The sequence below is a fragment of the Hemiscyllium ocellatum genome, chromosome 30 (genome assembly GCF_020745735.1).
Source record: "Hemiscyllium ocellatum isolate sHemOce1 chromosome 30, sHemOce1.pat.X.cur, whole genome shotgun sequence".
NCBI classification, from domain to species: domain Eukaryota; kingdom Metazoa; phylum Chordata; class Chondrichthyes; order Orectolobiformes; family Hemiscylliidae; genus Hemiscyllium; species Hemiscyllium ocellatum.
In genome coordinates, this window is record NC_083430.1 from 42572308 (window position 1) to 42593142 (window position 20835).

The window sequence follows — 20835 nt, forward strand, 5'->3', positions numbered from 1 at the left end:
GCTTCCAATAAATATGATTTGGAGGGGCTGGTATCGGACTGGAGTGGACCAAGTTAAAAATCACAACATCATGTTATATCCAATAGGTTTATTTGGAAGCTAGTGCTATGTCCAATAAATAATATATTTCTGATCTTCAACCCCTCTGGAAGACAGGTGTCTTCAGCCCGCATTAGTGACTGATTTGCACATGTTTCTTAATATCTTTCTTGGATTGCCTCCTTGATTAGAAGAATAAGGAACTACTGCTTTTGAAATAAAATATTCATAACCACCTTTCTTCTTTGTCCTGAGCTATCTCTCCCTGATTTGTATGTTCTGAGAGAATGTACTCCAGTACCACTGCTACTGTTTTAATTCCAAAATCCTTTCCTGCTGTATCCCTTTTCTAAGGATTCTTTTGGTGATACGACTACTACAATAGGTCTCTCAGTTAAGTTCCAACAATTTAGCTTTGGTGTGTCCAGTTAGTGATGAATGGATATTATTTTCTTTATATCAATTTTTAAGTGCCGGCCTTTCTTCTTCAAGCTTTTTTGTCTTCGATCCCAAAAATTAGTACCCTTTTCATTCCCAGTTTTCTTTATTCCTCCAATTACCTTGTTACAATCACTTCTTCACACAACTGAGAGATATGTGTATCTAACAGAACTGCTGTGTCTTAGTTTTTTGATACTTGACATTCATCTAAATAATTCTTAATGGTTATCAGAATTCTATTTCAGAATCCTTCCAGTATCATCATTTCTCATGTTTTCACTTGTTTCTCTGAAAATTCAGTGATCAAAACCATAGATTGCTTAATTATTTTTCCCATGCAAATTCTACAAATATCTAATTAGGTTTCCTCCTTATGGTACTGCATTTTAATTGATACACTTCAGGGTCAAATTTGTAAGAAGTGATTAATTTCTTTTTTAACACTGATCGTCTGCAGATTGATTGTTTCTCTGAAAAACTGGCCATTCATTGGAGTACCCATCAACCGTAAGATTCAAATTACATTTTGGTGAATTCAGCTTCACAGCTATCTTTTCAAATGAGGTGAAAACTCTCTGAAGAAGAATTATATTGGACTTGATACTTTTAACTTTCGTTCTCTCCACAGATGCTGCTTCTCCAGCACTTTCTATTATTTGTTTCGGATTTCCAGCTTCCCCAGTGTTTTTGCTTTTACTTTTATTTTCCAACTCTATCCTCTGTAAATTCAGACACAAAACACAAATTCCTCCAATTACCTTGTTACAATCACTTCTTCACACAACTGAGAGATATGTGTATCTAACAGAACTGCTGTGTCTTAGTTTTTTGATACTTGACATTCATCTAAATAATTCTTAATGGTTATCAGAATTCTATTTCAGAATCCTTCCAGTATCATCATTTCTCATGTTTTCACTTGTTTCTCTGAAAATTCAGTGATCAAAACCATAGATTGCTTAATTATTTTTCTCATGCAAATTCTACAAATATCTAATTAGGTTTCCTCCTTATGGTACTGCATTTTAATTGATACACTTTAATTGATACTTTAACTTTTGTTCTCTCCACAGATGCTGCTTCTCCAGCACTTTCTATTATTTGTTTCGGATTTCCAGCTTCCCCAGTGTTTTTGCTTTTACTTTTATTTTCCAACTCTATCCTCTGTAAATTCAGACACAAAACACAGATCTCCAGTTAAATCCCTCAGTGGAATAAGAATCATTACCTTAGCTATTTTTTGTTTCAGTGTTTATTTTAAGATTTCCTTTAGCTAAGACATGCTGTATGACTTTCCCTTTGAGTATAGCATTTTTCATTTAATTTCCTTTCCACTGGTCTTCATTTTGTTCTTTGTATTTCTCTTTTTTTTACATTTCCCCTCTTTTCACTTCAAGATTTATTTTCTTTTCTTCATTCTCTTTACATTGTAAATGAGTCGAGTAAGCTATTTGCTTTTTTGTGTCTGCTGCAACATAATGATCATGGCAGATAAGGACTTATTTTCTCCCTCACTTCCAATTCAATTCTTTTCATTTCTTTCTCTGTTTTTCCTCTAATTCAAGTCATAGTCATAGAGATGTACAGCATGGAAACAGACCCTTCGGTCCAACCTGTCGAGGACGAGCAGATATCTCAACCCAATCTAGTCCCACCTGCCAGCACCTGGCCCTCATCCCTCCAAACTCTTCCTATTCATATACCCATCCAAATGCCTCTTAAATGTTGCAATTGTACCAGCCTCCACCACTTCCTCTGGCAGCTCATTCCATACACGTACCACCCTCTGCGTGAAAAAGTTGTCCCGTAGGTCTCTTTTATATCTTTCCCCCTCACCCTGAACCTATGCCCTCTGGACTCCCCGACACCAGAAAAGACTTTGCCTATTTACCCTATCCACGCCTCTCATAGCTTTTAAGTTTTATTTCAATTTTAATTAAATCTTAGTTACTTACTGCAATTTTGGGTTTTCCTCCTTTTAATTCTAAATGTCAGGTAATCAGTTTCAGCATTTTAACCTTGTGAGCTACTGCTTTTATTTCTACCTTGAACGTTAATGCTGACTCTGTGTCCAGCCTTTTTGTTTTAAATGATCTAGTTACAGTTTCTTACCTTAGAAAAAGTTTAGCGAAAAGCAAAGCCATGTCAAAATTCTAATGTGTAATATACTTTACAAGCTCTTCCATTTTATGTCCTGCAACTCCATGTGCTCATTTTTAAAAAGAAGATTCACAAACCCCTCTTAAATATAATAGATTTAAATTCCACTAAAAGCATCCACTTTGTAAAGATCCTGGATGATAACACTGGACAAGTCCGATTCCAGACTGAAACCTGAAACACACATTTTTGTTAGTTTGTTTTTTTTGGGGGGGGGGGTAAGTTATTGAACACATTCATAAAAGGCTACCACTGTTCTTTAGTAAAAAAAACTTTATTACATAATGAAGAATAGCAAATATACACTCAAATGGAAGGATCTTATAAACAGCAAAAATGAAGATTCAACCCTTTTTCCGACCAATATCCTATACAGACATTCAAATGAACTGAAGTATCTCCTATCGTCTCTTTTAAGATTTCTTTCTTAAATAGCGAGGTCAGAAATATTTCCTTTTAGGTGACTTTCTGCACAGTCACCAGACCTGATTCTCCTGTACTATCTGCCCTCAAGACACATAGACAAATGCACTGATTAATTTTTTTCTCTTACTTTGAGGTTAATTAATTAAACATGGAATTGAAAGCTAGCATCATTAATAGTGCCTGGAAACTATCATCAATTACTGTATATCCCTTTTGGCTTACTACGGTCCATGAAAAAAATGAATCTGTCCTGGCTTATGTGTGACTCCAGACCACAACAACATGTTTGACTTAGTTCAAGTGCAATTAGGGGTCACCAAAAACATTAATTTTGCCTATAATGCCTACCTCCCAATTTAAAAATTTCCTTCAGTTCTTGGTGGTTTCCAACTAATTAGCTTCTCAAAATCAACATTGTCAAACCCTCTCAAGAACTTATATATATTCATCTGAGATAATTGCTATTTCAGAGGTTAAAGGCCATTCAGTTTGATTCTTAAGATAGTTCTGTCATTCCAGGATCTAGTGAACGTACGTATTTTCCAGGAGACAGACGCACTTCTCTGTCATCAAGAGAAAAGAAGGTTGTTTTACCTGCCCATTGTCAGGGTTTGGGACATTTGTGCAGGACTGCAGAGGAACTTGCAGTGGGAGTGAGAGGATCCAGTTTAGTGTAGTTAGGTACCTAAAACATAAGTTGGAATGGGAAAGAAGTTCTGCTTTGGGCATCTGAGCAGTTGGGGGCTAAATTAAAAAAGCAGGAAGTCTGATTACTTGAGCCACAAGCAAATTGTCGAGGGAGATAAGATTACAAGATGAATGCATGACTCAAAGACTTGTTTGGGAGAAATGGTTTTCAACTTCAGGGGCACTGGCACCAGTAAAACAGAAAATCAAATCAGAACCATGCTAGGAGTAGTGTTCTGGGGAGTTGTATAATTTGGACAATAGAGAGGGCTTTTGAGTAAAATAGTGGGGGAAGGTATCCCATGAGAGAAGATGTGAAAACAAGATAATAAAGCAGGGTATTGGTTGACTATCATGAAATAGAAAGGAAATGGGACATTTTGATTTGGCAAACTGTAACTAGTGGAGTGTCACATGAATCATGGAGTGGCCTTGACTATTTCCAATCCATATCTATGACTTGGATGAATAGACTGAATGTATGGTAGCTAAGTTTGCTGATCACATAAAAAAATATATAAGAATGTCAGTTGTCAAGTGGACGGAGAGTCCACAAAGGGATGTAGGAAGGTTAAGTGAGTGGGCAAAAATTTGACAGTTTTTAAAATTCTTTCATAGGATGTGGGTATCACTGACAAGATCAGCACTTGCTGTCCTTGCAAGGGCAGTTAAAAATCAACCACATTTCTATGGACCTAAAGTCACATATATTCCAGACCAGGTGAGGAAGGCAGATTGCCTTCCCTATAAGGCATTAATGAACTGGATGAGTTTGTTATAATAATCAATGATAATTTTATGATCATACCATGAAGATTGGCTTTTGTCCCAGATCTAATTAATTGCATTTATATCCTACCAGCAGCTAAGGTAGGATTATTACCACAATGGCAACATCTCCCTCTGGACCGTGATGTGAGAAAATGTGAACTTGTCACTTTGGCAAAGAAAAGCAGTAGACTATTTAAATAGTGAGAGCAGAATTTTGTAGCTCAGAGGGATCCGAGTGTCCTGGCATATGAATCCTAATGTTAGTATGCAGGTACAGCAAGTTATTAGGAAAGTGAATGGAATGTATGTATTTATTGTAAGGGGAATGGAATGTAAAAGTAGGGACGTTTTACTGCAGCTGTACAGGGCTGGATTAGACCATATCTGGAGTGTTTTGTGTACAGTTTTGCTTATTTGAAAAAATTACAATTGCATTTGAAATGTTATTTAGAAATTTAGAAGAATGAGTGGTGATCTTACTGGAACATATAAGATCCTGAGGGAAATTGATAGGGCCAATACTGACAAGATTTTTTTGTGGGGGAAAGTACACCAAGGGAACATTGTTTAAAAATAAAAGGTCCCCTTTTTGAGACAAAGGTGAAGAGAATTCTTTCCTCTCTGATGGCCACTGGTCAATGGAACACTCTAAGAAATCAATCCAGGCTTGATCATTGAACATAAATTGGTTGCTGGATTAGTTGGCAGTTAGGTCTAATTGGGAGAAAATAACTTAATTGCATTGGGCTTGGTAAAGCCTCAGCCAATTGGAGCTGACTTGCCAACCAATCAGCATCCTTTTCTCATGAAGTATAAATTATTTGCTTTGAAATTTGACACTTTGACCATATCCTGAAGGTGCAAGATGAGAAGCTGTGACAACATGTTTTTTTTCAGCAATATTCAAGAATACTAATTAGTGTGAAGGAGACGAAGGAGAAAATGTGAGCAGATTTAAATTACAACAACAATGGAAGGGCCTTCATTAACCAGATATGGGCAGAAGGAGATAATAAGTTGAGTGACGGGAATGGATTTTTTAAAACTTGTTTAAAAATACTTTCTTAATCAGTATGTTCAGCTCAACATGGACAAAACTAGTTCCACAAATGAAATGTGGCAGCTGAAATAAGTTAAATGTAAGAGCACCTAATGACCAATAACAGCTTGAGCCGAGCACCATGAGATTGACAGTAAACATGGAAAGGGACAAAAGAGGTGAAGGCACTCAGTTGGAACAAAACTAATTTACATGTTTTAAAGGAGTCCAACCCAGATGTTTTGGAAACAAATATTGGCAGGTTCAATAGTTAATGAGCAATGGGAGGCCGTCAGGAAGGAGTTATTCAGGTATAGATTAAACACATTTCCATCAGAGGCAAAGGCAGGGTATCCAAAACAAGAAGGAACTCCTTTGATGACCAAAGCAATTGAGATTAATATGAAGCAAAGAAAGGAGGCCTGATTATGCATTAATAAATCAGAGAGAATCCAAGAAAGAAAAAGATACGTTTTTAGGTTGTAAACACATCAAGGTGTTAGAGAGAAAGTGGGAATGTGGCATTGGGTTAGATGTTTAGCCATGATGGTGGGGCAGGCTCAAATGGCTGCTCCTAGTTTCTATGGTTAATAAATGTGAAGGAGGAGTGAGGCAGGAAAAATACTGCAAAGAGTTTGTCACTGTCAAAATGATAGGTGGGTAAATTGATAAAATTAAAAGATATTTCTGGCAAGTTAAGTCATCTTCTTGGATCAGAGTATGATTAAAAGAGAGTTAACAGAGACTTTCAAAATGATAAGGCATTTCAACAAAACTCTTTTCCTTGGCATGGCATTGATAACTCGGGGACAAGGATTTGAGATAACTGACAAATGATTCAGAGTGGGAATGGGAGGAGAAATGCAGAATGCACTTCCTGAAAGGCTGATGTATGTAAGGTTCAAAAGTAAAATGTGACAGGGAATAGGTGCCTGACAATTCTGGTCTCCCTCCTGTAGGAAGGATGTTGTGAAACTTGAAAGGGTTCAGAAAACATTTACAAGGATGTTGCCAGAGTTGGAAGGTTTGAGCTCTACAGAGAGGCTGAATAGGCTCTGGCTGTTTTCCCTCGAGCATCAGAGGTTGAGGGGTGACCTTATATGAGGGACATGGATAGGGTAAATTTATTCAGGTATTTTCCCTGGGGTTGGGCAAGTCCAGAACTAGAGGGCATAGGTTTAGGGTGAGAGGGGAAAGATTAAAAAGGGACCTAAGGGGCAACCTTTTTATGCAGAGAAAGGTGTGTGTGTGTGTGGAATGAGCTGCCAGAGGAAGTGGTGGATGTTTGTACAATTACACCATTTAAAAGGCATCTGGATGGGTACATGAATAGGAAGGGTTTAGAGGGATATAGGCTATGTGCTGGCAAATGGGATTAGATTAGGTTAGGAAATCTGGTCAGCATGGACGAGTTGGACCGATGGGTCTGTTTTCGAGCTGTACATCTCTATGACTCTACACTGTGGGGAAAGAGAGGAGAAATGGAGTCAGATGGCAATGTCATGAAAGGTTCATTATTAGTACGATGTGTTAAATAGCCTACTTCTCCGGTATGTTTCAATTTATGAAGGTGGCTATTCTCAGTCTGATTAGAATGCTTTTTAGGTTGCTGAAGGTATTAGGAAGGAAATAGCACTTTTCTTTACTTAACCCATGTTATTTTGAACATTAATTTGGGATTCTACGTTTTCCACCAATGAGGAGAAGTTAACTAACTTTCTCCTTTGATTTGAACACCCTTCAATCCTAAAGCATTGGAATGAAGATTGGGGAAGGTAATTCAGCCCTTCGAGCACACTCCGCCATTTTGACTCCAACCAAAATCTTTCAATTCTCTTTGTTAATTGTATTGATGTTTTTGAGGTTAGAGCATAGGGGTTCAGGGTAGAGTATTGGTTTGGATAGGACTGACTGACTGACTGATAGAGAGCAGATGATTGGGATAAATGGTGAACTGTAACTAGTGTGGTGCCACAGAATTCAACGGACTGCAACGATTTGCAATCTATGTAAATGATATGCAAGCAGGGACAGAATGTAACATCACAAAATTTGTGGGTGATACTAAAATAGGTGGGAAAACAGGCAGTGATGAAGAGATACAGAGTTTACAGATGGATATTGACAGGAAAATGGGTCCGAATCTGGCAGATGGAGTTTAATGTGGATAATGCAAGATTGTGCATTTTGGCAAGCAAAATAAAAGGCAACATATTTTAAATGGGAAGCAGATTCAAAGTGTGTCAGTGCAGAGGAATCTGGAATGTTTGTGCATGAATTGCTGAAAGTGGGTATGCAGGTGCAGCATATAATCAGAAAGGCAAAGGGAATCCTGGCATTTATTGTAGTAATGTTAAAATTATACAAGATGTTTGTGAGACCACATCTGGAATAGTGCACCTAGTTCTGGTCTCCTTAATTGAGTAAGGTGGTTGTAGCACTGGAGGCAGTTCAGAGGAGTTCACAGGTTGGTCTGGTTGAATAGCTTGGGTTGTACTTGCTGGAGTTCAGAAGAACGAGTAGGGATCTGATTGAGGTATATAATATGCTAAAGGGGATTGATAACCTGGACTTTGAACAGATGTTCCCCCTTGTGGGCCAGTTTTGAACAAAAGGGCATCGATATAGAGTGAGATGAGGAGAAACTACTTTTCTCAGAAGATTGTGAGTCGGTGGAAGTCACTGCCGCTGAATGCAGTGGAGGCAGAATCAATCAACAGATTCAAGACAGAAATAGAAATGTTGGTAATAAAAACTGGGGTAAAGAGCTCTGGGGAGCAGACAGGAGAGTGGAGTTGAGGTGAGGATAAGTTAAATGGCGGAGTGGGCTCAAAGGGCTGTATTGCCTACCCACACTCTTCATTCCGATACTTTAGGATTGGAGAGTGTTCAAATCAAAGGAAAGGGTTAGTTAACTCCTCCTCATTGGTGGAAAACTTAGAATCCCAAATTAATGTTCAAAATAACATGGGTTAAGTAATGAAAATCAATGTGGATTTATTAAAGGCAAATAGCATCTGACAAATGTGATTTGAGTCCATAAACGAATTTCAATGGAAGCAGTTGAAGTTGATGCAACTGATCTTGTGTGTTCAGAGTTTCTGAGGGTGTTTGCACAAGTAATATAAAAGATTTGTTCACATAATGGATGAATGGGGCAGTGGATATGTGGATACAAAATTGACTAAAATTAACATAATTAGCAATGAAGAGTCTTTATTTTACACTCAAGTCAGTATTAAAACTTTGGTTTATTGGATTCATATGATCCAGATTTGAGATTTTAAGAGATACATTTTCATGGGATGTGGGCATCATTGTTGTTTGTTGCCCATCCCAAATTGCCCTTGAACTGAATGACATGCAAGGCCATTTCAAAGGGCAGTTAAAAGTTACCACATTTCTGTGGACTGTAATCATATATAAAGTTAAAAATCTCACAACACCAGGTTATAGTCCAACAGGTTTATTTGGAAGCAGTAGCTTTCAAAGTTCCAAAATAAACCTGTTGGACTATAACCTGGTGTTGTGTGATTTTTAACTTAGTTCACCCCAGTCCAACACCGGCTCCAACACATCATACAGAAGTCAGACCAAGTCAGGATGGAAAATTATGTTGCCTGGAAGGACACTGGTAAACCAGATTGTTTTTTTTCACAATCATGGTCACAGTCAGTGAGAACCAGTTTTATATTCCAGATTTTGAGTGAATTTAAATTCCATGTGTGGACGGTGGGATTTGTATCTGAGAGCATTAATCTGGGTCTCTATCAAATTTCTTAACTGGTAATGTTACCGTTCCCATTGGGGTGTGGGTGCAGTTCCAAAATTCGCAGGGACGGTAGTTGCATCCCTCAGGAGTATAACAACAGACTGCTGAAATCAGAAGACACAACACAGGAAGATTTATGATATCACTTGATTGGAGGCAATTCAGGGAATGTTCAATAAGATAATCCCTAAAATGGAGGAATTGTCTTATGAGCAAAGGCCAGACCGTTTGATAAAATGAAAGGTGATCTGAGTGAAACATGTAGGTTTGTTTGGCGGCTGTACAAGTTAAATGCTGAGATGATATTTTCCCTCTTAGGAGAGTCTAGGACCAGAGGACATAGTCTCAAAAATGAAGCGGCAGCAATCTGTGGTTGAAATGACGAGGGATTTCCTCTCTCAGAAGGTTGAGAATCTTTAGAATTTCTTTCTGTAGAGACCTTTCAGGGCTGAATGCTTGTGTATATTTAAGACTGAGACAGGTAGATTCTTGGTTCATTGGGGGAATCAAGGGTTTATGGGGAAAGGGCAGAAAAGTGCACTCGTTGAATGTTGGATTAGCTCTGATCCTATCCAATGATGGACCAGGCTTAAGGGGCCAAACAACTTACTCTTGTTCCTATTTCTTATGGAACATTGAAAGAAGCAAAGCAGACTGACCATCATTTTCCAATTCCCTATGGCTACCGGCATGGCAAGAGGACAGGAGGAGCTACTACTAACTTTTGTAAGAAGGAAGAGATATATTAAGCAATTACAAACCAGTCAGGCTAACCTATTACTGGAAAGAGTTAGTATGATTGAGTCAAATGGTACCCTCTCCTCCATCTGCACCTGTAATGGTAACCACTCCTCCTTCTCCCCCTGTAAGGATACCCTCTCCATCAGTCTCCTCCACTCCATCTCTCCCAGATGGGATACCCTCTCCTCCTTCTCCCCCTGTAATGATACCCTCTCCTCCATCTCCCCCTGTTAGGATACCATCTCCATCACTCTCCTACCCTCCACTTCTTCCAGTCTGGAAGCCCTCTCCTCCATCTCTCCCAATAATGATACCTTCTCCTTCTCCCCTTGTCAGGATTCTCTCTCCTCCTTCTCCCCCTGTAATGGTACCCTCTCCTCCATCCTCCCCCTTGAATGGTACCCACTCCTCCTCCTCGTCCTGTCAGGATGCTCTCTCCTCTATCTCCCCCTGTAACGGTACCCTCTCCACCTCCTCCCCCTGTAACGGTACCCTCTCCACCTCCTCCCCCTGTAACGGTACCCTCTCCACCTCCTCCCCCTGTAACGGTACCCTCTCCACCTCCTCCCCCTGTAACGGTACCCTCTCCACCTCCTCCCCCTGTAACGGTACCCTCTCCTCCTTCTCCCCCTGTAACGGTACCCTCTCCTCCTCCTCCCCCTGTAACGGTACCCTCTCCTCCATCTCCCCCTGTAACGGTACCCTCTCCTCCATCTCCCCCTGTAACGGTACCCTCTCCTCCATCTCTCCCTGTAACGGTACCCTCTCCTCCTCCTCTCCCTGTAACGGTACCCTCTCCTCCTCCTCTCCCTGTAACGGTACCCTCTCCTCCTCCTCCCCCTGTAACGGTACCCTCTCCTCCATCTCCCCCTGTAACGGTACCCTCTCCTCCATCTCCCCCTGTAACGGTACCCTCTCCTCCATCTCCCCCTGTAACGGTACCCTCTCCTCCATCTCCCCCTGTAACGGTACCCTCTCCTCCTCCTCCCCCTGTAACGGTACCCTCTCCACCTCCTCCCCCTGTAACGGTACCCTCTCCACCTCCTCCCCCTGTAACGGTACCCTCTCCTCCTTCTCCCCCTGTAACGGTACCCTCTCCTCCTCCTCCCCCTGTAACGGTACCCTCTCCTCCTCCTCCCCCTGTAACGGTACCCTCTCCTCCTCCTCCCCCTGTAACGGTACCCTCTCCTCCTCCTCCCCCTCCCCCTGTAACGGTACCCTCTCCTCCATCTCCCCCTGTAACGGTACCCTCTCCTCCTCCTCTCCCTGTAACGGTACCCTCTCCTCCTCCTCTCCCTGTAACGGTACCCTCTCCTCCTCCTCCCCCTGTAACGGTACCCTCTCCTCCATCTCCCCCTGTAACGGTACCCTCTCCTCCATCTCCCCCTGTAACGGTACCCTCTCCTCCATCTCCCCCTGTAACGGTACCCTCTCCTCCTCCTCCCCCTGTAACGGTACCCTCTCCTCCTCCTCCCCCTGTAACGGTACCCTCTCCACCTCCTCCCCCTGTAACGGTACCCTCTCCTCCTCCTCTCCCTGTAACGGTACCCTCTCCTCCTCCTCTCCCTGTAACGGTACCCTCTCCTCCTCCTCCCCCTGTAACGGTACCCTCTCCTCCTCCTCCCCCTGTAACGGTACCCTCTCCACCTCCTCCCCCTGTAACGGTACCCTCTCCACCTCCTCCCCCTGTAACGGTACCCTCTCCACCTCCTCCCCCTGTAACGGTACCCTCTCCTCCTCCTCCCCCTGTAACGGTACCCTCTCCTCCTCCTCCCCCTGTAACGGTACCCTCTCCTCCTCCTCCCCCTGTAACGGTACCCTCTCCTCCTCCTCCCCCTGTAACGGTACCCTCTCCTCCTCCTCCCCCTGTAACGGTACCCTCTCCTCCTCCTCCCCCTGTAACGGTACCCTCTCCTCCTCCTCCCCCTGTAACGGTACCCTCTCCTCCTCCTCCCCCTGTAACGGTACCCTCTCCTCCTCCTCCCCCTGTAACGGTACCCTCTCCACCTCCTCCCCCTGTAACGGTACCCTCTCCTCCTCCTCTCCCTGTAACGGTACCCTCTCCTCCTCCTCCCCCTGTAACGGTACCCTCTCCTCCTCCTCCCCCTGTAACGGTACCCTCTCCTCCTCCTCCCCCTGTAACGGTACCCTCTCCTCCTCCTCCCCCTGTAACGGTACCCTCTCCTCCTCCTCTCCCTGTAACGGTACCCTCTCCTCCTCCTCCCCCTGTAACGGTACCCTCTCCTCCTCCTCCCCCTGTAACGGTACCCTCTCCTCCTCCTCTCCCTGTAACGGTACCCTCTCCTCCCCCTCCCCCTGTAATGGTACCCTCTCCTCCCCCTCCCCCTGTAATGGTACCCTCTCCATCACCCTCCATCTCCCCCCAGTCACTTCAGGCAGCCTCCATTCTTGCCCTAACCCCTCACCATACACGTCAGCCCACCCTCCGTCACTGACTTCCTCCTAACACGCCCTCCCATTGCATGGCACCCACTCCATCCCGTACGCGATGTTGTGATTGGCCAGCCGTTTCCCGCGGAAGGCGGGGTCGCGGTTGCCCGGAGTGACGGTGGGCGGGGCCCGGGCTGGCGCCGTGCGGCCGCGGCCGGGAAACCCCGTGCGGCGCCGGGAGCGGGATCCATGAGGCGGCCGCGGCCATTTTAGTGAGATCTTCCAGAGCGAGAGAGGAGAGGGCAAGGGAAGTAAATAAATAAATCAGTCAATAAATCTAATCTATCAGTAAAATACTAACCATCGGAGCGTCGGGAAGGGGGTGGCGGAGCTGAACCGAATCGTATCGCACCGGTAGCCCCGACAGTAAGGTAAGGGCGGGCGGGTGAGGGACAGCCGGTGGCGAAGTGTTTGGAAAAGCCTGGGCCGCGGGTTGAAGCTGAGGCCGAGGAGCCCGCGCTCTGGTTCCCGTGGGGATGGTAGTAGTGGGTGGGGGTGGGGGGCAGCTAGGCCGCAGCCCCGGCACTTTGGTCCGAATTCCCGCCCGCGGGCTCTCTGTGAGGAGCTGCCGGGGCCGTGTGATTTGTTCCCCCCCCCCCCGGGTCGAGTTGAAAAGCCGCGGGTTTGACCGCGATTCGCCGGTGATTGTCGACGGCCCCCGGCCCGCCCGCCCGCCCGCCCGCCCGCATTCTCGGAGCTGGGCTTCGAGAGGAGGGGGGGGAGGGAGAGGCGCCAGGTGAAAGGCCGCAGCTTCCCTTTCCACCCCCCCCCGGGTTAGACCCCCCTCCTCTTTCCCCGCTTTAACACTTCGCCGCTCCCGCCGCCAGCCCATCTGTTTTTATTTTCGTTCTCGCCACCCGCGGCCTTTTGTTCTTTTGTTGTAATTTTAAGCGTGTGCCAGGCCCCGGCGCCTCGGGGTTATATTCACTCTGTTTATTTACTGACTTTATTTATTCCGCTCTCGACTTGTCTCTCCAACTCCGGCATTTTTAAAAAAAACATCTGAATTGCGCGATGCTGTCAAATGTTATTTTTAATTTTGTAGTAAATACAGGAGTGCCCGACTATTAATCCTCATGGATATTTTCTGTACCCCCCCCCCCCCCCGCCGCCTTTGGCTGGGGATGGTTGTGTTTTCAACATACCCGTTGATTATTTGCATTTTTACAATTTTATTTATTTATTATGGTTTTTATTTGCTCGGTTAATGTTGATGCAACATGTGGCTCGGCCTCATTGTTGTGCCGAGTTGACGCATGGCCGACCTGAACATTTTTAGTACACGTGGATTAACTAGTGATAACCGCGAATGGCTTCTTGGTCATAGATGCGTTGGGAAACTTGTGGCATCAATGGAATCTTTATGTCTTGAAGCTTTTGCTGTCTGTGCAGATTTTGAATTGACTACTGTGCTTTACAAATAAGCCCCCTTCTTTGAAATATATAATAATTACTTGGTTTGAACGTGGTATCCATCTCTCGAGCATGAGTGAGTAGTTAGGTAAGGGGAGAGCTTTCAATAATGATTGGTATTTTTAATTTGTTGGAGTTTTTTTGATGGGTCATGTACTTGCTGTATTTCAGTTAGCTCAGGTGGTGGATGAATCTTTTTATGTGTTTAAATTCTTGTGTATGTTTATGTTTGAATCTTGGAATTTTTTTGAATGGAGCCTCTTGAAATTGCCAGTGATTTGATGCTTCATTGCGCCACATTTGGAGATGAGAATTATGTAATTTCTGCTGCATTACTGATGTTGGTGCTGAAAGATAGCTTTCATCGTTTGAAATAATTTAATTTCAACCCAGAGACTTCAGTCTGAAATACCACACAATGTATTTCATAAGTTTCATTGAATTGGATTGTATGAATTCCAAGTTGCACGTTTAGTTCATGATATAGTTTGCACTTGTCAAACTTAGGTAAATTGTGCAATTGATGGAATAGTTTGATCGGTAATGCATACATTTGAGCATTCACTTTGGAGCATTGTTTTTAGACCACTTGAATAGTAGCGATCAACCCATTTGTTTTTAAAAGAACAATCATGGAAATCATACTTTCCACTACATGATCATGTCATCACAAGTAATAAAAATGATCTTGATATGTTTTAAGACATCTTTAGGTTGTTAAAGGTGTTATCAATGCAAATAATTAGAAAATTGTTGACTTCTTTTCAAAAAATAATTCCTGAAGTTTATCTAAGATTATCCTGTGCTTTGCTTAGGCCAGAGCTGGTTTGCTTCATAATATTCTGCTTGTGTTTTTGTGCATATAGCTGTTAATAATTGTATTAAGTGCTTAGTATCTTATAAACATCTATGAAGATAAAATTGAGTGTACTGGAGTTATATTTGGTTTATTCAAGCATTCCCCTCCCAATAAGCGCATGACAATATACTTATAAATATCCCATTGTTCACTATATGGCTATATCTTTTCCTCATTTCATTTGTGATATAGCTCTGAAAGCAAATGGACAATTATGTGTGGTAGCTGTTTGAAAGGGCTTTTAGCTTCTCTCTGGTCTTGCTTCCCTCTCTTGCTCTATAATTTTAAACGTTCCACGTTTCCAACTGTCTTCTCCAGTTATCAAACTATCTGCCTGGGAACATAGAGTCATACAGATGTACAGCATGGAAACAGACTCTTCGGTCCAATTTGCCTATGCTGGCCAGATGTCTTAACCTAATCTAGTCCTGTTTGCCAGTACTTGGCCCATTTCCTTCTAAACCCCTTCCTATTTACATACCCACCCAGATGCCTTTTAAATGCAGCAATTGTACTACCTCCATCACTTCATCTGGCAGCTTATTCCATATGCGTACAACCCTGTATGTGAAACAGTCGCCCCTTAGGTCTCTTATATCTTTCCCCTCGCACCCTAAACCTTTGCCTTCTAGTTCTGGACTCTTTCCCCCCACCCAATCCCAGGGAAAAGACATTGTCTGTTTACCCTATTCATGCCCCTCATGATTTTATAAATCTCTATCAGGTAACTCAGCTTCTGACACTCCAGTGAAAAGAGTCCCAGCTTTTTCAGCCTCTTCATAGAGCTCAAATTCTCCAACATCCTTGTAAATCTTTTCCGAATCTTTTCACATTTCACTACATCTTTCCGATAGGGTGGCCTAACAAACATCCTGTACAGCCGCAACATGATGGGTAATCCAGAATGGAGAAAAGTTCTGGCTGTAACAGCTGCTCATGTTTTTGAGGTATTTTAAATGTTTTGGAGCAGTTTTCCCTCATTTGCTCCCTTCATGATCAGATTTCCCCATGACATTCTTTGCTTTAAGAAAACAGTCCCAAATATTTGAGGCTATCCACAAAACTAAAGTCCCTCATTCCTGATACTATTCTTGTAAATCTGAATCCTTTCCAAAACCTTGGCATCCTTCTCTGAAATGTGGCACCTAACATTAGATACACAACTTTAGGCGATGGCTGATGACAGTTATTTTTAAAGGTCTCAATAAATCATCTTTTGTTTTGAACTCTTAAATTAAAACAAGGGTTCCAAAACACACCATCTTGTCATGCCAGCTTCGAGACTTCTCTTCCAGGTTGTACCATTTATTTTGTCTCCTCCTTCTCCCTAGAATGGACGCCTTGCATTTTTAAATTTTGCGTGCTGTTTTGTTTGCCCATTTTACTTGTCATTGCCATCCTGAACATGATGACTCTTCTCTTTAGTGTTTATTTTCCACATGTTGACTAATGTGTAAACTCCTGCTCTTTCTCTCTCCCCCCCCCCCCCCCCCCGATAAAACAAAGTCCAGGCCACCAACATATATGTCCAGTGGAACAATGACTTAATAGTGATGATTGCTGGACCCTACTGTATGCTTCCTTCCTAAAAATGGAACTTTGCTTTCAATCTTTGAGCCAGGTTCATGCTCATTCAAATAATATCCCTTGTATCCTCAAGGGCTTACCTTTTGCTCACAAGGTATTTTGTGGCATTGCATTTAATTCCTTTTGGAAGTTCGTACCTGACATTAGTTGCACTATTTTCATCAGTTCTCTTCCATTATTGCATTGAAGAATTCGGTCATGTCTTTCAGCCTGCATAGTCTTTTACAGATCAGTGATGGGTGGGATTAATGTACAATTTTCCTTGTGGAAATTAATTTCCCAACAACTGCTGTTAGGTTGGCTGTCTTGCAGTTTCTGGGTTCATCTTTTTTGAGTACATAACATTTACAGCCCTTCAGGCTTTTGGCACCACTTCTATATCCAGGGATGACTTGAGAAATAGCTGCTTCTTGTGATAACATGTATCCTGTCTTACTGGTTGCTGTTTTCAATTTCAGTTGATAATATTTTAAGAACCTTGTCTGTTTTTATCTCATTTGTATAATAAGTTCTTCCCATCTTTTACTGCGTTGGTGTTATTGTTCTCATTTTGAATAGAAAATTATCTTTACAAATAGTTGCAGAGTACTCATTAAGTACTTCAGACATGGTTTCTGCCTGTGGAATATGATTTCCTTTTGGATCCTAAATGGCTTTACCTTTTTGTTTGACTGTCCTTGTTGCTTTGCCTTGTCATATTTACTGATACATGTGCATTTTTGAAACAAAGTTTGCAAGGGATTTGGTAGCTATCAGGAATGTATTGTTTTATATAAAAGTTTGTATAGTCTTTACATTTGCATTCACTGAAGGGGTTAAAAAAAGCTTTTTGAAACAGGCATTCATTCTGAAGAATCATTGTTTTGATTTCAAACTATAGTATTTGAGATGATGGATTTAAAATCCTGGTGTCCAGGGTCTTTAACTTGTATGCATTGATGGGTATTAGCTCTTGTTGTGAATTTTGTAATCGATTGTTTCTGCTCAGGACTCTGTGAGTGATCACAGTAGGGGTTAATGAGGCTTATTTTACATTAATGGTAAATAACTGCTCTGGATGCATCTTTGCTGAAATAACTCAATACTGGAAGATTTTCCTGTGTTCCAAGTACCAGCATCAAGCACCATCAGGTCGGGCTTTGTTCCAGTTGAATTTTTAATGTTGAGCCCACTCACTAGATTTGATCAGGTGCCTGACTTCCAAGATCAGAGGACCCCTACTGAACCAGCGTGACATTTCCATTTCCTGCACTAGCCATCTCTGTTTCTGAGTGGTGAATTGTGGGCAGTTTTTGCATTTTGGACTTCTGTCCATTGGGAAATGCCCAAACCCATTTCACTTAGGACCTTTTAAAGATAGATGAAACTTTTATCTTGTTTACCTGGGTTGGGTTTAAATCTGGTCCCAGAAGTGAAGGAACAGTATTCTATCCTGAGCCACTCTAAGTCCCTGTGTTTATATAGCATTTAGCAATAAAGCCTTGTGACAACCTAATATGCAGAGGAAAAAAATGGTCTTAAATAGTATTTTTTTTCATTCCAGCTATAATTAGAAATGGCTACTGAGGTGAATGGAAATGCAGCGCAGGTGAAGGAGGAGGAAGAACCCATGGATACCTCATCTGCTGTCACCCATTCAGAACACTACCAGGTGCTAATAGATGCTGGCTTGCCACAGAAAGTAGCAGAAAGGCTAGATGATATCTTTCAAACAGGTATAATATGCCCTGACCTGTGGTTTTAGTAGTCCAAAATATTGCTTTAACCTGAAAATGATATGTAACTGGGAAATTCCTGACGTGCTGCTAACAAATTTGAGGTGGATTTGACACTTGATACATTTGTTGAAATCGAAAGAGACTGATGTGTATAATTTCTGCCAGCATTTGTAGTGGTATTGGTAGTGCACAATTTTGTAATTTATGAAAGGCTCAAAATTCATATAGTAAAGCCACTAGAGAGCAGAAGCAATGGCTGATAATGATATTCACTGTCCGTAGAATTAAAAGCATGAAACAAGCTTGGTCTTGCTTTCTAGCTGTTTGAAAGGTGTGCACACATAGCAATTAAGAAAATGTAGGCATTTAGTTTGAAGAGTTTGTGTACGGTTTTGTGTTAATTGCAAAATGCTTTTTAGTTCAGTATGTTCCCCAAATTTAAGTCCTACCTAAACTGCCAATGTCTTAATATTCTGCAAAGTGAACCATGAAATGGAGTTGTGCAGCATGTTTTAGTGCCTACTACAGATCTGATCAATGGTTTTCATCTGCTTCCAGCTGGACAGTGCTTTTTTAATTTGAACTTGTAGCATTACATCAAATGCCCAGAGGATTTAATCTACTGTATATCCTCCTAATTTCATAATTTTTCCCAGAGATGGAGCTAAGTTGGTTATTTATTTAATAATTAAATGCACCATGACATGTAAAGAAAGTAATTAAAACACCTTTAGAATATGTTGGTTATGAACCTGTGCTTATAGGTAAGAATTATCAAGTAACTGATGTAAAAGTAATGTCGTAAACAGGATGCTTTAAAACTTTGAGTGTCTTGTACCTCTGCGGCCTTTTGCCTTCCATTTTGAAAATACGAAGAAAATTGCTAATAAATAATATTGCCATAGTTGGCTAGTGCTGCAGGAGCTGTACATGTCAACTTGTACAATTTGCATTTCTAGTTCTCTTTCACGCTCAGTGATAGAAATTTGAGGTATATCTTAAATCCATGTGCAATCAAATATTGTTTTTAAAAAATTAACCGTAGTGATCTAGGGGATTGAATTGTGTAAGATGGCTTTCTTACATGGATGCTGCTAAAGTGTGAGCATTTCTTGAATTTTATGTTTATAAAATGAGTCTTTGTGCACACAATAGTAGATAAATTTGTGTCTAATTATATTTATATCTTGTTTTGTTCTCGGGTCATGGAAGGTATACCTAGATTTTCTTCGGCATTTGTATATTTTTAAAAACTAAGCTAAGCATCAGAAGCTTAGTTGTTACACAAAAAAAGCAGTCTTGGAACTAGGTATGTCATGATACATTAGCTGGAAATGGTGATTTTAAAAACCCCAAAATGCATCCACGCTTTTTGGAAGATTTGGGTGAAACACAAATAATTAACGCTACTGTATCTTTTATCTTTGGTTCCTTTTAACTTGTGACTCAATGCGTAAGTTTTGGAAATAGATTTGAACTGACCTTTTCATGTGAATTTGTATATGTTTAATATTTGATTGGATCTTTGTTATCTAATACTTAAAGTTTACATTTTGTTTGCAGGATTGGTATCTTATGCTGATCTTGATGAGAGAGCCATTGATGCGCTCAGGGAATTCAATGAGGAAGGAGCACTGTCTGTATTGCAGCAATTTAAGGAAAGTGACCTATCTCACGTGCAGGTAACTAACTGGTCGTGCACTTTTACACTTCTGATCTGTTGTGTACAAAAACAACTTGTACTTTTTGACGTTTGAGAAATTAAGAGGTGAATTAATTTTAATTTTTCTCATTTTAATTGTTGGAGGGAAGATACAAAATCTTAGAATCCACCAAAATATTTTAAAAGAACAGTTAGTAGAGAGGGCAAAGGGCAGAAACTAGACAAAGGGGCACAGTTTATAAGTAATGCCATCATGCAACAAATCTTCTATGTTTGACTTAAATTTAAAATGATGCTTTTATTGATTATTCTAATTTCAGATATCAATCTTTCCTTTCAGAATAAGAGTGCCTTTCTTTGTGGAGTAATGAAGACCTACAGACAGCGGGAGAAGCAAGGTAGCAAAGTACAAGATGCTACAAAGGGTCCAGATGAGTCCAAAATTAAGGTATTTGCTGTTTGTGAAAATGCATGTGAATTTAGCTCAGGTAATCTCATACGTATCATAGAATCTCTACAGTGTGGGAACAGGCCATTCAGCCCAACAAGTCCATTTTGACACTCGAAAGAGCATCCCACTCAGATGTAACCCCCTATCCTATGCCTGTAAGCTTACATTTCCTATGGCTAATCCAACTAATTTACCATCTAGCTTTGGCAGGAAAAGCTAGATATACAATACTGCAATTCACATGAAAAATCTACGAAAAATTCAATCAATCAAAATCTCAAGTATTATGACAAAAGACTTTGTAGACTTGGTGGAAGAACAAGTGTGGGAAGATAGTTAGAAATAGAAGATAACTACATGAGGTGAGGTATTTGGGCCTGAGATCATTTTGACTATGTTTTCTCTTTCCTCCTCTTTTGAAATTGAGAAGTGCAGATGAACGGTCAGTGTCCATTGACGAGGTTACGAGGGTTGTTGAAAAGTTGGGAGATTAGTTTTCTTGAGATAATGTAAACCTGCCTAGATTCAGGAGACAACTGAAACAAAATAAATCTGAATATTTGGGATAAGTCAAACCTATTTATGATTTCTTTAAAAACTACAAATTGAAGTAATTA

General features: G+C 41.4%; 1 protein-coding gene across 4 annotated transcripts in view; it reads left to right on the plus strand.

The window, feature by feature from the left end:
• Positions 1-12655: 12655 nt before the first annotated feature.
• The window catches only part of LOC132830171 (heterogeneous nuclear ribonucleoprotein R), a 36839-nt gene continuing 28659 nt past the window's right edge, over positions 12656-20835 (plus strand). For 2 of the 4 annotated variants that reach the window (XR_009646335.1, XM_060847714.1), the window contains exons 1-4: positions 12656-12898; positions 17930-18101; positions 19668-19786; positions 20108-20215. Coding sequence is in view for 3 of the 4 variants with exons in the window: in XM_060847714.1 (XP_060703697.1) it covers positions 17942-18101; positions 19668-19786; positions 20108-20215 (387 nt within the window). In the remaining variant the exon portion in view is untranslated. The remainder of the gene's footprint in view (positions 12899-17929; positions 18102-19667; positions 19787-20107; positions 20216-20835) is intronic. The other 2 variants (XM_060847713.1, XM_060847715.1) reach the window with 2 other exon arrangements.